The sequence below is a fragment of the Sebastes fasciatus genome, chromosome 2 (genome assembly GCF_043250625.1).
Source record: "Sebastes fasciatus isolate fSebFas1 chromosome 2, fSebFas1.pri, whole genome shotgun sequence".
In the NCBI taxonomy this organism is placed as follows: domain Eukaryota; kingdom Metazoa; phylum Chordata; class Actinopteri; order Perciformes; family Sebastidae; genus Sebastes; species Sebastes fasciatus.
This window is the reverse complement of record NC_133796.1, coordinates 35,289,843-35,307,033: the sequence shown is the minus strand read 5'-3', so window position 1 is coordinate 35,307,033 and position 17,191 is coordinate 35,289,843. Positions and strand designations below refer to the sequence as shown.

The window sequence follows — 17,191 nt, the reverse complement described above, 5'->3', positions numbered from 1 at the left end:
GGGTTTAAAAATTAAACTGGAGCTTCTTTTCTTGGAGAAAATCCTCAAGAAGAATTTCAGAGCAAGGCCTTTTGAATTCAATAATTTCAAGAAATCGACTTCCTGAACTGAACAAAAACACATTAAAAGCAGGAAGAGGACTCTCTTACCTTCACTTTAGTGTTGGCGGGGATATTGGTCTTCCAGCGCACAGTGTAGAAGCGGTTATCTGTGATCTTTTGGTTCTTGGGCAGCGAATTGTCGGCCCAGGTCACCTTGATGGTGTCGTGGCTCAGCACGGAGGCCTGAACACCCACGGGTGGCATCATGGGAGAGGGGTCTGGTACTGGGGTGTATGGAGCATGGAAGAGTTCGTACAGATCAACATCGGGGTCTATGGGGTCTGCAATTCAGGCAGGACCACCGCATGCATGCACACAAATTAAAATGACAAAAAATTAAAACATAAAAAGAAGCGTGGCGGATCAGACAGTGGATTTGAAAACAGGATGCAGGGAGGAACGAACAGGAGAAAATAAGGTTAATGGGTTAAAATGAAGAGGAGGGAGGGAGTGCAACAAGGATGGGATTGGGAAGGATGAAGAGAAAGAGAGAGAAGATTTCTATTAGAAAAACAGACTTCTACAATAAGACAACTCTACAGACTTGTGTGCTATATAGAAGCTACAGTACAGTATGTGGTGTTCTGTCAACAGCTACTGTAGCGCTACAGAGAGAGAGAGGAGGAGATACTCTATTCATAGGAGGAGATTACAGTAAATGGAAAACTAGGCTGAAAGCAGATATCTACAATCCTACGGCAAAACTCACACATTCAAGTGTTGATGAGAAGCAATACTGAAATATGTTTACATCATGGAGCTTTTCACAACATTTTAAAGCAGTGTGGATCAACAGAAGGACACTGAATGCACTGGAACACAACCTCAACAAGCTGCGTTATGTCCTTGAAATCTATAGAAAGAATATCGAGGCTTTAAGTTAACGCAGCCTGCAGGCAGAGAAGAGGGTCACAGATACGTGTGTGCTCACTGGGCTGCTTCTGTTCTCAGGCTGAAAAGCTGGAAAGCTTTGAGTCAATACTACATAATGACGTGCATCACCCCTATGTGAGAATACAAATGATAATGTGAGTTGCAATCCTAACCCTATCTAGTTTGGTTTATAACGACTCCATTTTATTGTTTGCATGTTGTTGCATGGTTTAATTAGTACCTATTAACAATGTAGGATAACGGGCCGTCCACACCAAGAACGATGACTATAAATATACTGTTTTAAAAATCATTTTTAACTCAAGAGGATGGCAGAGTCCACACTACAACTATGACGACAACAACAGTGCTGAACGATGACGTTAGGATCATAGATCGAAACGATGGAAACACTGACAGACAATCAAAATCCATCCAAATTTACAGCTGGACCGTGCGCTTGGTGCACTGTTTACAGAACATTATCGTTCATCAGTGTGGAGGATCAAATCGTTATAATCATTGTTATAGTTATTGTTCTTGGTGTGGACAGCCCTTAATGGTGTCCAGTATAATATTATTACTAACATTAATATTCTTTTTTTTTTCCTAACTCGCTGTGAAATACCATTTTTTTGTATTTAATATCTTTTATTACGTATTTTTATCCTTCTTGTTTTCATTTTAATGTCTTGTTTTTATCTTGTTTTCTTGCTGCTGGTCACTGAGAGTTACCAAACGTAATTTCGTTGTATGCCTACAATGACAATAAAAGTAATAAAAGTTCTCATCTATTGATTCTAGTCATATCAAAACAGTGGTAAATGTCAACACTTTCTAAGTTTGTGTCATTTTATACTGTGATATCAATATACTGTGTATTGTGATATAGTCATTTTTTGGGAAATTTAATTGAGGTGTTTTTTATCGCTATAATAACAATATGAAAATGGCAGTTTTTGGCTAATGCAATAAAAAAAAGACACCTGAAAAATCTAAATTCTTCATCACATTGATGCAAAAACTCTGTAAATCCAACGCTAAAACAATCTCTGATGGTTGACTAATTTGGATTGTCTCACTGTATATCGTCATATCTATCTATTCAACAAGCAACAGTGGTGGAAGAAGTAGTAAAGTAAAATTACTAATACCACAGTGTAAAAATACTCTGTTACAAGTAAAAGTCCTGTTTTCAAAATATGACTTGAGTAAAAGTAAAAAAGTATTAGCATCAAAATATACTTAATGAAAAAATATTTGTTGGGCAGAATTGTCCCTTTTGGAGAGTTTATATTAGTATATATCACATTATTGGAATATTATTACTGATGGTTTAACAAGTAAGCAGCATTTTAATGTGACAGCTAGTGGAGGTTGAGCACATTTTAACTACTTTATGTACTATTGGTTTGTTTAATATGTAGCACAGTATCATATTTTAGAAACCGATCATATGTTTTGTTTGTAAAATCTTAATCTATAAAGTAACTAAAGCTGTCAGATAAATGTAGTGGAGTAAAAAGTAAAATCTTTTCCTCTGAAATGTAGTGGATTAGAAGTATAAAATTAAAACTCTACTCAAGTAAAGTAAAAGTAACTCAAAATTGCACTTAAGTACAGTACTTGAGGTACTTAGTTACTTTCCACCAATGGCAAGTAAGTACTGAATTAAATTTTGAAATCTCGTGGTATTCACCTTTAAGAGCCCCATACAAAGTGCAGCCCAGTATTTGAATATGATAAATGGTGTTTAGTATGTTGCGTAACAACAACCTGTTGTTTATGTAAGACTGACAGTGTGTATATGTGCTCGCACAAAGAACACTTGAGTGTGTTTGTGTGTAAGGTGCTTGCGCCCATTACAGCCTATAAAACCCAGTGAGTGTATGTATGAGTGTGTGTGTGAGAAGGAAAGAGGGGCTCAAACAAGCAGCTTCTGGCCGACATACTGAAGGATAAACGCTTCAAGATGGCCTCCTGGCCGCCGGTTTCACTGCTCTGTCCTTGGTTTGGGTTGTGATGGAAGAAAAAGCTTTGGTCAGTCACCCACGATGACACTCCTCCTCGACCACCTGTTGGTCCTCTCCTCTCTGCCTCGCTCCATTTGACACCTCGTTGTACCGAGCTGCCCTCATTATAGTCCCGAGACTGAGTCAGAGTGTGTGTGTGATGGAAGATCCGAGCATTCATGTGGCTGTGGAGAGGCACTGAGGTTTTTGGAGTGGCATGCGAGGTGCATTTCTCTACCCAGTTAACCAGTAGAATGCTCTGCAGGAAAAAAGGCCGACTTGCTCTTGCAACATTTTGTTACAGGGTGCAATCCCTCGTTTCCTGCTCTTCAGTTAAGACGTCATATTATTATAACGCATTCAACCTAGCACTCTCTCAACCTAAGTTCACCAAGTTTTTCCTCAGTTTTTTTCTCAAAAGTAGAAGTGCTATGTAGGTCAGCTCGTCTTTTTAATTCCAACTTGAACAAACTGGCAGGAAGGGAACGCGCCCCAGAGGATTCAGCAGCAGACGATGGTGGTGGGCTTTGGTTCTGCTTTGAGAGGAAACGTTTGGATCTGACGAAGGGTTGCCAAGGACACCACAGGGGGTCCGCGAGTGTGCAGCGCTCTGTGTGTGTGTGTGTGAGAGAGCTTCATAGACAGAAGTGTACAGTATGACAGTGTGCGGGTGTGTGTGCGCACACTCAGACTGCCACCCCCCCCTCCAAGCGTGTTGACGTGATTCATGTCATCCAGCATCCCACCCCTCTCAAGCTCGGCGCTGCAATGGTGCTGCGGCAGAGACAAACTGGAGTGATCAAGGCGTAGCGGGGAGGCGGGAGGCTGGATGGTAGAGGAGGCGGGTGCAGACCACATTCTGCGACACCCCGGGGTGCACGGGCTGGCTGTCTTCTGACAATGTCACATAAACTGTGTGAACTCAGCTAACACGCAGTCTAAGTGGCAGTGTTTTCACACTTTAAGATCATTTGTCATCACGCTGGATGGAGACTGAAGTTCTACTTCTAATTGTTAACGGGGTTATGATCGGAGGCTTAAAGAGTTATAGATCGTCGGGCTGGCAGCCAAACTGGATTGTCCATATCATTTGGATGATGCATAAAAGCTACATCATTGATAACATCACAGGCAACAGAGCACAGTCCGACTGATACTGGATTTTTATCTGCATTTCTGGCAGCTGATCGTACGTCTATTTCTTGTGACTTACTGACGGATATATACACCTGCCACTGTATCTGTTGGGCTCTACTACAAAGTACAGCGTCATATGCCCTTTGTGCATGCGTCAAACGTTGTGGTTGACTGAAAGAAGCTGTCATAAATTTACTTTTTATCCAGTTTTAAGCCATATTTTTACAAAATACTTTTGAGATCTTTTAATTATATATATTTTAAGTGGATGAAGGAGTTTAGTCTTCGGCCGTCTGGATCTTAAAGCTAGAGTTAGTAATCTTCTTCAAAAATTTTTTTTTTTTATATTTGTTGAAGCAATCAATAAATCAAATACCCTCACAAAAAAAAAAAAAAAAATCCGGTATCTGTGGCTGTCGTAGGATTGTAATAAGCCTACCTACCCGCTCCTGCATGCACTCTGCCCGTGCACTCATTGTGCGTCACCGGAGTCTTCCATAAGCTGCAGTAATGTTCGTAATGATAATTGTGGGGGAGTGGCTTTGGAGGAAGGCCTGAAGGGACGGACTGTCAGTGTTGCCGACTTGGTGGCTTTCTCTCTAGATTAAGGGACTTTTGGAGCTTGTGCTGCAAGCTACTTTCATTGGAAAAGAGTTGGCAACACTGGGCTGGGTTTTCCATTTGGATATTTTGGAAAATATAGTGTACTCTTGCTAGTTTTTAAAAGATTACCAACCCTAGCTTTAAGTTATCAGAGAAACAAGCTGAGCAAACGGTCGCAGCAGCTCAGCTCGCAGACCCTCCGGGACTTCCTGTGTCCGCCAAACAGTGTTGGAGAAACGCAGATTTTTAACGTGAATCTGCTTTATTCAGTGGTTTTGCCGGTTTTAATCACCGGGTCCGTTGGCTTTGGAGAGGAACAGACCTCTGTGGATAATTTGGCTCCCAGTAAAAACCTCCTGAAAGCTGAAAACAGAAGGAATCCTACCCGGGAGAAGCTGACTGCAATGATGGCAATGGTGGTGAAGACAACAACTCCCATTATCCTGCGCTACTTCACTACGTCACCACTCTCCATCTTTTGTTATTGTTTTGATTCAAAGACCCCTAGCAGCAGAAAATGATGTATTGTTCATTTAATATACTTTGTTTGTTCCTTTACTATCCTGCACCGTAAATGTAGGACTGGATGTGCACAAAACAACCCATCTGTATGTTCTCCAATAATATTTCTGTCCATTCTTTGTGGATGGATATCTGTTCCAACAACATTTGGGAACCTCATCCCCAGTCAACTGGCGACAACTGGTAATCTAAGGACCAAATTTGAGGGTTTTGAACATCTGAATAAAAAGAGACTCAAGTATACTGGGAGCCATTAAGGAGAGAGTTAATGAGAGCAGCGAGACACCCCGATGACCCGTTATCTCTTTGCTAATTTGGAGTCGAGACACATTCTTCCTGATAATGATCTCAGGTTAGAGAGAGCGAAGATAAATGTCAGTCGAAGACAGTGCGAGTATATCCCATAATACTGCACGTGGCTTCACAGTTAATGTGATTTAAGTTGTTACCATTTGCAGCGTATCAAGTTGTAAGAGATCGTGTTTTTAGGTAACCAAGGAGCAGATTTGTGTGTAGTTCATACCTGACTGTGGTCTGGTGATGGCGCTCTCGTACACTGGAATCCCCTCGCCCACGTTATTGTAGGCCTTCAGGGTGATCACATAGTGGGAGCTGGGGTCTGAGAGAGACAGGAAGAGCGAGATAAATTAGATATCCAACCATCTAATCAAGCCGAAACTCTCTCGAGTCTCGACTCGTAATTGCGATATTGGCCAGAATGAGTATTTGAATACAATCGTTCCTCTTACTGTGATTGTAATGAAGGCTTCAATTATGCATATATATAGATATTTTGCATCAATTACTCCCCCAAATCTCATTTCCTAAGATTATCTAACCCATAATCCACTTCTAGACCTCTTCCTGAAGCTTTAATTACTGTAGAAAAATAATAATAATGCATTTAATTTATATAGCACACTTTAAAATACAGCAAAATCTCAAGGTGCTTCAAATCAAGGGTAAAATAATCATAATACAACGTTAAAAAACAATTTACACAAAAGAACAATGCGATTTAAATGAGTTAAAATAGAATAAATTCAATTACAGACAGAATATTTCAGTTTAAAAGGAAAACACATGAATCAAGGACCCTCGGGGGAGGCTGAGAGGAACAGGTGAGTCTAAAAAGTGTTTGGTGAGTAATTATACCATTATTAAAAATCAACAACAGGGTATGACCTACGTAACACAAATGGAACAGAATCTGTAATTTCCTATGGAAGGAAAATGGGTGAGTTACTTTTCAACAGAGTAAAATCACTGCTCATTAATGAAATGAGACCTATCACATCAGTGCTTTCTTTTTTTATTTAATAATGCTTTTTATTGTTTCCTTATGAAAAAAGACTACAACAACCTAAACCACAACAAATAAAATAATATCTACATATAACAGATAGTAACTGTAAAGTGAAAAATAAACTATTCAACAACAAAGTAGGAGAGAAAAAAGGTAGTAATAAAAATAATGATAAAATAATAAATAGATAAACATAAATAAAAATAAATAAATTAATAAAATGAATTCACACACCAGATTCCCAGCACCTACTTATATCCCTGTGGCCACCCACAGCATAGATGCAGAGTACATAATGTGTGTTTATGGCACATTTAAAAAAGAGTAAATAAAACAGATTATAAAAATAATATGAATATAATTAAATAAAATATTAAAACAAAATGAATTAAATAAAGGTTGCACAACAGTGCTTTCTTTAATAAGAAAGTGTTTAATCTAATATTAATGAAGTTAGTGCGGACGATAATGTGTGTCAGTTTCTAAAAGGTTGGACTGATCCTACGAAGAAAAACGGCCCTCGCAACAGCAGGACCCAGCAGAGCATTTTAGTGAGGTAGACCATTAATCTGATGTTTCATTTGCTTTGATGACAGCGAGTATTAAAATCACCAAAACAAGTTTGTTTTATTTAAACATTTTTGACCTTTAATTATTGTGTACCCATTAGGTCAATCAGTATAATTAGCGGCTCAGGCGTGCGGTGGAGAAGATCTCATTAATTCTGTAAATACTCACTGTGAGGCACACACGAATTGCTTCATATTGTCTATGTGTGTGTGTGTGTGTGTGTGTGTGTCTGTGTGTGTCTGTGTGTGTGTTTGCTCATTTGTAATTAAAATGTCAAAGAACCAGTCAGTTATATGTTTAAGTAGGACAATCACTGTAATGTTTTAAATTATAACATTTAGAGCAAAGACTCATTCGTCTCCACGGTCTCATCAATATCAGAAAAATTTGACAAATCAGCTGAGATTCTTCAGCGTAATTATGAGGTTATTATCTGAGAGATGAAATCAATATCTCCATAAAAACAGAACACTAGCATTGCAATGTTTTCATTTGTTCTTACCGAGGTTCTCGATGGTGAAGTAGCGCTGCTTGTAGTCCACTTTGACGATCTGAGCGTGGGGACTGCCGATGCCGTAGCCGATGGTGTAACCGCGCACCACAATGTCCTGGTTCTCTGGCGGTGTCCAGCTCACCACGATGCTGTTGACCAGCGGCCGGACGTGGAGAGAGCTGGGCTGGTCTGGTACACGTGATTCTGGTGAAGGAAAAAAATTTATGTATAGTTCTTCTATTCCAGAGAGACAATCTGTTAACTAAGCCCCGTTTCCATCACAGGAACTTTCACCTGGAACTAGGAACCTTTTGAGAAACTCTTTGCGTTTCGGCTGCAGGCACCAGAGTCTAAATTAAGTTCCGGGGACAGTTTACGGGTCCTTTTTACCCCCTAAGAAGGCCCTGGTCGGGGGGCGAGGGAGAAAAGTTAATTTCTGATTGTTTCACGGCACAAATAAATAACCATCAAACATTCAACAGATGATTTACTGTGGAGACAGACGCTCGTAGTTTCATTTTCCTCCTCTGCATTTCATTCATTACATCCAACGTGCATCAGTAAATATATGCAGCAGTAAATGTCGTCACAGCGAGACAAAAGCTTTTTTCAACGTGTTTTTTTCCGATAAAACAGGCGGACACACTGAACTGCAGGCTGCAGAGTGTGTTTACTGCTGTGACCACCAACAGCCCTCGTCTCATGTCATGTTGCTTTTTCATACGTCAGGGGACTAATTTGCCAGATCGTCGAAGGTCTTTAGACTGCGGTGGAAACGTAAACAACAGTGGGCTGAAGAAACCTTTTAGTTCCTTGAAAAGTAGTTCCTGGAACTAAAAGTCCTGGGAACTTTTGGTGGAAACCCGGCTTTAAATGCTGAAAAACACTAATCAGTAAAAAGACTGGAAACGTAAACCTGGCTTGGTGTGTATGAATTGTGTAAAGCAGCTGGTTTTACCATCCAGGTCGCTCTCAAACGTCTCTGCTGCGTTCCACTCGGTGGCCGGGCCCGTGCCGTTTACCGTCATAGCCGACACCCGGAAGGAGTACTCCGTCCCACGCTCCAGAGCTGGACAGGAAACACAAACCAGTCAGATTCAAAGCATTCAGACTGAGCTGTGGCTCAACTGAATTTCAAGCAGCAATAAAAAAAACCTTTCATTAAAACTTCTCTCTCTCTTTTTTAAAACCTGATTTTATTCTATAACCTACTGGTGCTCTCCACTTGGCTGCTCACTCGGGGCTTTGAGTTGCAGACACAATAAATATTTTGAAAGCACAAATATTTTAAACACATGTCCGATACTGCGCTGCACAATTTAAGGAGAAAATCTATAAGCCTGCCTCGGGAAGGATCAAGTGAAGGTTTCTGTGGGGCAATTAACTTTCTTTTCCACTCAATATCATGGAAGTGATTGAGATTTATTCTTCAACGCTGATTAATACGTTTTGGTGGGTAAAGACTTATTTGCCCGTTAAGTAGTGTTATAAAAAAAAGTGTGAAATAGCAGCGAGCACAAAAAAAGTAAAACACTAGGCAGCAAAAAAAAGAGTAGAGAGTCTGGATTTTTGTTCATATTCTAAAGCTACGTCTCCTTCAGACAGAGCCGCCTCACCGCTGGATGCCGACACAAAAGAGGGGAACGCCTGCTGACAAATGATGTGTTGCTGTATTAATTTGCTGTAAAATTTTTCATCATCGTCACATTGTCCCATTTGCACGCTACATGCTAATCCTGTAGTCTTTTCTCTCTGTTCCCCCTATTTTGGGCCGCCCTTGGGGGTAGCTTCTGAAGACTGCCTAACTATCCGTGCCTCCAAGGCTACAACATCTCGTTCTAAATGCTTTTGAACCAACAAACACCCCTCTGTTTCACCCCCCAGAATGTTCTCAAAAATCAACTTTTAAGTGTATATTCTCTTTGATGCAGCACACAGCGTGAGGCCGGGCCACTTGAAAGCTGCTGAGACAACATCTAATATTAATCACCATTGCTGTGTGTCTCTGGTGATATTGTGCATATTTCGGCGGGTAACGTTGGGGTACAGTAAGAGATGTTACTCCATCTCAAAGTATTCAGATCAAATGCAGATGTTGACTAAATAAACAGGCTGACATATCAAAAACATCTTCAGTCTCAAGATCAAGATTTTAAATATTGTAGCATGTCAGCTGACAGGATTTAGGATACGTACAGCAGAAAAAATGGAGTCTGATACCATAAAAGTTTTGAAGTAGGACCTATATAAAGCATCAAAAGGGAGCGTTGGGATTTGGTAGTCCCTAAGATCAAAATAAAAGCGGTTTCATTCTGGATCCACCATTTTAAAATCATGTTCAACAATCATATATATATCACAGAAGAGCGAGAGACTATAATACTGCTATATATAAGCTGTGTTGTGAGTCCGAGCACAAATCACTCACAGTGCTATTATTTTTTCAATGGTCCTGTTCACACTTAGCATCAAAACACACCCTCAGTGATCTAAGTGGACCGCTCTAAACACAAGCGTGAACACAGTTTAAAGTACTTGGTCTAAATAGCTCCTCTCCACCTACACACACAGTAATAAATGATCCACATTCACACCCACTTGCAGAGGATCTTTCTGAGAAACCATAGACTGTATAGAAGAAGTGGATGTAATCATCGTGACGTAACCCATTGGTTTGTGGACTAGGATTTTTTAGCCTCGAGTTTGGCATTTTGTCCGTCGCCATATTGGTTTTCGGCATAGACTGTATATAAAGTCTGGCCAGCCACCAGGGGGCGATCGAGATATTTTGGCTTCACTTTGAAGAGCTGTCATGTCGTCCATCTTTATATGCAGTCTATGGTTTTTGGCCATCTTGTTTTTTTGCAACCAGAAGTTACATGAGAGGGTGAAGCTAAGTACAAACGAAAGCTGAATCAGACATTCTTAGGCGAGCAAAATGTTAAAATTAACTTTCATGAACTGAGAACACACTGTGGAAGTGTTAAAGTTGTAAGACGAAAACACGGACACCTCCCAGACCGGACAAATGCCGTGGTAGCGACCTGTCAATCACAAGGTAGCCCTAAAGCATCCCCTGCTTTATGGTCTATTTGACTCTACAAGACTGAAGAAGACTTGAAACTAGTGATTGAGACCATAAACTCATGTTTACAATGTTTACTGAGGTAATAATTCAAGTGAGAAGTAGTGTCGTTTTCTCATAGACTTCTATACAATCAGACTTCTTTTAGCAACTAGAGGAGTCGCCCCCTGCTGGCTGTTAGAAAGAATGCAAGGCACTTCCACATTGGCTTCACTTTTCAGACACTGTGAGAAACTGCAATGGAAGACAAAAACTTCAGTATCCATTACCGTCAATGAGCTTGTAAAGCTGGGTGCCTCCGGTGGTCTCGGCTGCTTCACTCCTCCGGGATCCTTTCCGGTATCTGATCTTGTAGCCGGTGATTTCCCCGTTCTGTCCGCTAAGGGGCGGGGGCTGCCACCGAAGCATGATGCTCTGTGGGAGGAAAAAATGAGGGCGGATTAAATAAAAACCTCCGTTTACTGCAGCACACGTGGGACTGTCTGGTTTTGAGCCCGTAGCTGTAAAGGTGACCTCATGGCTTGGCAGGTACCATCACACCTTCCCACACGCCTTGCCATAGGTGTTTGTGTTAACGTAACTTCAGGTTTACTGTTCTGTTGGCCAGATTTAACACCGTCTCACCTGCCCATCCCCTCGCCTCCTGACAGTGGTGCAAATGGGAGGGCGCCGCAAAAACAAACACCTCTCCGATCATGGGTGACGCAGTGCAGACTGACGCATTAGGAAGAAATAAACACATGAATAATAGAAGGAGCCGCCCTAATGAGCGGGGTGTGCTTGTGGTCAGGTTAACCCTGCAGAGACTCTGAGGCAGAGACATGAATGCAGGACTTTAGCTGGCGGAACCACGCTGCACTGTTTTTGTGTGTGTGTTTAAAGAGATAGGTGGGGGGTAGCCCAGCGTGGGAGAAGAGTTAATTAACGCTTCCCCACTGTCACACTGATGCACGAAAGCCTGAATGCACACACACACACGCACACGCACACGCACACGCACACGCACACGCACACGCACACGTTCCTCCCCAGCCAAGTCAAGGGAATTGCACAAATTAAATTTGTGTTAAGTGTGTTCAATTATTCCATTTTTCTTATTACACTATCGGTCCCAACTCGTTATTCCTCCGTTCTTCTCCCTAATCATGAAAACCTGTTTAATTGACTTTTGGAAAATTACAGCAAGAAGGTGCCAAAAGGAAAAAAAAGGTGCAAAATAAGATCACAAAAACAGGATTTTCAGGCTGCCTTGCAGGTAAAAGATGTGCTGTTCTGCTTGACAAGGCCCAGAGAGGAAACAGAATATGAAATGCATGTTAATTAGTTTTTTTCTCCCCCAGTTCCATTTGGCTGGGAGTATCAAACAGCTAATTGCATAAATGCTTTGTATCTATATACTTGCACTAGAATTATTGACTTAATGACTGTTTACATTCAGAATTAAACACAATAACAACAAAGACAAAATTAGATGACTAATTTCAATAAAGGAGGCCAGATGTTTGTTTCACAGCTTCAAACGGGTGTAACTGGGGAGGGACAGCTGGACGACGTACACGATCCATTCAAAAAACAATTCCTGTCCTTTCCACAGAGCGTCTCCTCTTCATTTTACTCTTAGCATGAGAGTGTTTTCTCTCCACAAATCTCAGCTGAGTATCCCTCAGCATGGGTGGCCAGTTCTCACTCAAGCTGGGAGTGTGTGATAGGATTGTCTACCAGTTTCCCCTTTTTTCTAGTTTGCTTTGACAGTTCGGGTTCTGCATCGACCAGCAAAGCGCTAAAAGCGCTGGCTGCTGCTTTTGTAGTCAGGCATGCACCCTGAGGTTTCCCGTATCTTTGCTGCTCTGTTTGCACGTTCTGTCTCACATGTCATGAGCGAGAAACATCTCTTTTTTTTTATCAAATTTAATCCATCACTCGGGTGGAAATATACGATAAACAGGCCTACAGCTCTCTGTTTGAAGATCAAATGGCTGAAAGAGACAGGCCAGTTTCCTGTTTTAATCAGGAGCCTGCTGTGAAGCCTGCAGCCACCTCAGCAGGCTTATCTAATCAGGAGCGTCACGCAAGAACTACAGCATGTTTGACTTTAATAAATCTGATTTAACAATGATACTTAAAAAGAGTGCGAGACACCAGGAGTTGATCCAGTTATCTCTGAGAAATCCAATCTAGATAAAAGAAATCTCACTTTCAAACACTTGAATCAAAGAGTATAGAAGCAGAGAGGCGAAACTCTGGTGCTTTTTTGACAACAGCTGCTAGATGGCGCTGTGGTAGCGCTGCTGCCATTTTGGACTGAAAACGCTAGTGACTTTGTGGCCATGGATGTATAAAGAGACGTCTGTAAATCAGAGCATAATTTTTTCTGAGGTAAATCAACTTCCCAGTACAAACACTTAAATAACCCTCATTTAAATCATTATGTCCTAAAAGTTGCAAAATAACTAATAGCTGAATCCAGAGTTATTTTCCTCGACATAATGATTGTGCATCAGACCCACGGGACTGCACCGCCCTGCACGCTCATATGACATATCCGGTTCTGCCAGCTTCCTGCTAGCTGTATACGGCTGTAATAATGGATATATTGGCTATAATTCATCACTTTTATTATCTCATAATACACCCATGGGCTGTATGCTGTAAGCCTGTACCGTCGTGGATGTATTAAAGGTCACATATTATACTCCATTTAAACTAGTTATTATAGGTCTCAGACACCTCCAAACCATGTCTCTGAAGTTTTTTTTTCAAAAAAACAATCAGATCATGCATTCCAGCATGTCTCTATAACCTCTGTTTCAGCCCATTTCCAAAAGTGCTGATTTCTGTGTCTGTAGCCTCTGTCTCCTCCCACTCTGCTCTGATTGGTCAGCGTTTTCTGTCAATCAAACGTCCTCAACAACACAGCGTCACCCTCCCCGCCCCCCTCGCGGCCTGAGAGCAGGGAGAGAGAGGAGCTAGAATAGAGCTTATAAACCACTTTAAAGTTTATAAACCAGAAACTTCACCCAGCGCACGTTACCGGAGGAATCTGATCAGAAATCGGCGACACATGATGAACATCTGCGGTCCAGATTCCAGGTTTTCCTGACGGTTTCTCTCAGGTAAATAATACTATTTATATCTCTGTTAGTTAGCTCAGTGTTTACCTCATGCATCAACTCTGTAAACCGTAAACACACACTCTGTTTTACGTCTGTCTTTACAGATCCATCTGTGAGAAATGACCGACAGAATCATCCCAGAGGAGAGCAGACAGCTGAGAGCAGATGGCTCTGTTTACATGGAGATACAGAGCTAACCCGGTAGCATGTAGCTAACCCGGTAGCATGTAGCTACATGCTAACGGGTTAGCTACATGCTACCGCTATGACACGGTGTGTAAACACAGCGACCATCAGGGTGGAAAATAGAAGATGTGAAACAGTAGTCAGTTCATTATTTCTGCTAAAAGATAAATGTATGGAAGATCAGAGTAATGGTATATTATTTACAGTAGGAGCTGTCTCTGTGTTACCATGACTACAGACCACCGGAGCTTAGCTTACCATAGTTTACCAGAGCTGAAGACTTTCTCCTGTACCATGTTAACATAACTAACTAACAGGTGAGATGATTACAAATGCTGTGAATAATTAATATTGTCATCTGTCTACTCAAATAAAGTTTGACTGTGAAACAGAAATGTGTTGTGTTGCTTACAAGTCACTATTTACTACCTGTACTCTTCTACATGCATGACATCAAATATATATAATATATAAATATCATCTGTTTAAACAGTGTAATTACATAAAGCCTTTGTGAATGAACATGTTATATTTAGATGATGGGAGTACATGAAGCCTGTTCTGCTGGTTCTTGCAGACTAACTGTAGGAGCTACTTTGCTCAAGTTCGGTTGAGGAGGAGAGACAGTGACGCGCTGTGGGGCGGGGTCAGCTACTGAAGGTTCTCTCTGGTTCGACCAGGAAACCCTTACATGGCTTGCATTTCTCTAATGACGTCAGAATACAAGGAAAAAAGCGAATTTTTTTTCTGCACCCATTTCCGGACAAACGGAGCAGGAGAAAAAGAGAGAGGATGGTCTTTTATGATACTATGGTGGCCTGTAGACACACTGGGGACAGATATTGATGTTTAAAAGACATGGAAAAGTGCATTTTGCATAATAGGTGACCTTTAACGTCTCTGTTCCCAAACAACCGGCTATCGGCCAGCAGCTAGTAGTGCTAGTAGCATGACATAAACAGAACTTAACTTAGTATTAGCAAAGAGTTTACACTGATTCTAGGCTATTTACTTATACATCCACGGTCATGAAAAAGTTTGATATAGAATCTGTATGCTGAACTTTCATTTATGTCCATCACTCATTTTATGCTCCTCTTGGAGGCAGCCGGGCAAAAAAGTTTAATAAATAAATGAGTAAGTAAGTAAATAGTTATAATAGTATTCATATTTACAATATTGGACATTAAATATATGACAATAGAATAGAATTAATTTTGTTTTACTTTTGTACGACACTTTGTAGGTGGACGTTTTACTGGCGTCCGATAGTCACTTTCAGTCCAAAATAGCGGAAGCGTAGCTCTGCTGCTGGGCGCTGACGTTGCAATGAAACAAACAATTGCCTTTCACTTCTTATCAATATACGTTCTTTACTTGAATCTGGAGTGAATTTATTCTATTTATCACGTCTCCTGGAAAACATGCTAACCGACAGGGTGAAATGGCTTTGAACATAGCATCCCAATAAGCATTGTTTTATCATTTTAAAAGGTCAATAAACACCTAAACATCTCTGTTAACTGGACTAATCTGATTGAAAAGAGAACATTTTGACCGTTGTGTTAACTTATTTTTAGTGTGCCTGCATCTCCCAGGCTGATATTGTTTCGTGTCCATTTAGATTTGAGCTGCAGGCTTCTTTGCCAGATACTGTAGAGATGGAGAGCGATACAGAGGATAAAACCTTCTGACAGGCGAGTCTCCTGCCGATGAGAGGATCGATGAGGGTTCACACACCCTCTTAACCAGCTGGGGCTACAGGCCTCTGACGCAGCTAATCACACAGAGAAACAATGGTGTTCTGGCCTGCAGGCTACGTGCAGTATTTGTTCAACTGTTTGTGTGTGCAAGCGAGTGCGTGTTTGTGGATTTGGTGAAGCGGAGCTACGTACACTGTGGACCAAACAGTCAAGCTGCGGGCAGTTTAGGTGCATTTTTCACTGTTGCATCTGAGGGAGTGTGTGCAACAACCGTGAAAGCTTTTACTGTAAGTCCTCAATAAGGGCGCTTTCACACCTGTAGCTCTGTTCATTTGGTCCAGATCAAACTGGGAAAAATGACTCATTGTTGCATTTTAGTTCTGGTCTGGTTCCCTGCTCACACTGACTTTTTTTTACAAACAAACCAGAGGAATAAACATGAAGTTATACAGAGTGATAAGTAACTCGTCATCCTGCATCATCAGAACATACGTTGGGAGATCAAACAGAAGTTTATTTAGCACTTTAATGCTCCTAATGTGTACATTTATGTTATTTGGTGTCACAAAGAGCTCACAAAGAACTAACTGACTATAAGCGTTATTAGTATTATTAGACGGCAAATCAGCCACATTATGAATAATGACAGGTAGAGACAGGACAAAAGCCCCTTTGTGCGCTCTCAGATGGACTAGTGTGAATGTCAGGGAGCACACGGATACACAACGCACACGAGGTGTCTTGTACAGTAATGATTTGGGGCTTATTACTGTGGGATCACTGTCACACACTTTTTAATGGACTTATTCAACTGAAAAAGTACACAGAGTCAGATAAAAGCACAGCAGTTTTAACAGCTTTTCATCTATTATTCAGGGAAAATACTCGCACTGACATGCATACATGTTGATTTGCATAAATAAGTTACATACATGGCCTTAAACAGATCAATTATAAGATTGCTTCCTGAACAGATTTCACAATCAGCAGATGGATTTATTCGTAGTTTAGCTTTTGAAATCGTGCTCAAATCATATATCTGCATTCATGTAAAATCTGTCAATCGAACTCTGGGGCGGACCAAACAACTGAACCGAGACCGCTTGAAAAGGTGGGTCTCGGTCTGCTTCCAAGCGGACTCTGGCGCGGTTCGTTTGTGGTGTGAAAGCAAATGAACCAACTACATGATTTTATAATAGCAGATATGTGTGTTTAGCATGATTTCAAAAGCTAAACTACTAATCAATCCATCGGGAAATCTGTTCAGGGAGCGATCTTATTGATCTGTATTTAAGGCCATGTATAGAAGCACGGATATATTCCCTGATTAATAAGTCAAAAACTGTAAAACTGCTGTGCCTGTATTCGACTCTGTGTACTTTGTCAGTTCAATAACCCCATTAAAAAGTGTGCGACAGTGATCACACAGTAATAGGCCTCATGCGCGTATCCGTGCACTCCCTGATGTTCGCCCTATGCGTTGGCAC

The 17,191-nt window shown here is 41.1% G+C and overlaps 1 protein-coding gene across 17 annotated transcripts in view; it reads right to left on the bottom strand.

Annotated features, from left to right (window-relative positions):
• Positions 1-17,191, bottom strand: part of neo1a (neogenin 1a) — a 292,258-nt gene that overhangs the window by 18,003 nt on the left and 257,064 nt on the right. For 15 of the 17 annotated variants that reach the window (XM_074621883.1, XM_074621798.1, XM_074621857.1 and 12 more), the window contains 5 exons: positions 10,972-11,116; positions 8,576-8,686; positions 7,627-7,821; positions 5,772-5,867; positions 150-382 (listed from right to left, as the gene is read on the bottom strand). In XM_074621883.1, coding sequence (XP_074477984.1) covers positions 150-382; positions 5,772-5,867; positions 7,627-7,821; positions 8,576-8,686; positions 10,972-11,116 — 780 coding nt within the window. The remainder of the gene's footprint in view (positions 1-149; positions 383-5,771; positions 5,868-7,626; positions 7,822-8,575; positions 8,687-10,971; positions 11,117-17,191) is intronic. The other 2 variants (XM_074621806.1, XM_074621902.1) reach the window with 1 other exon arrangement.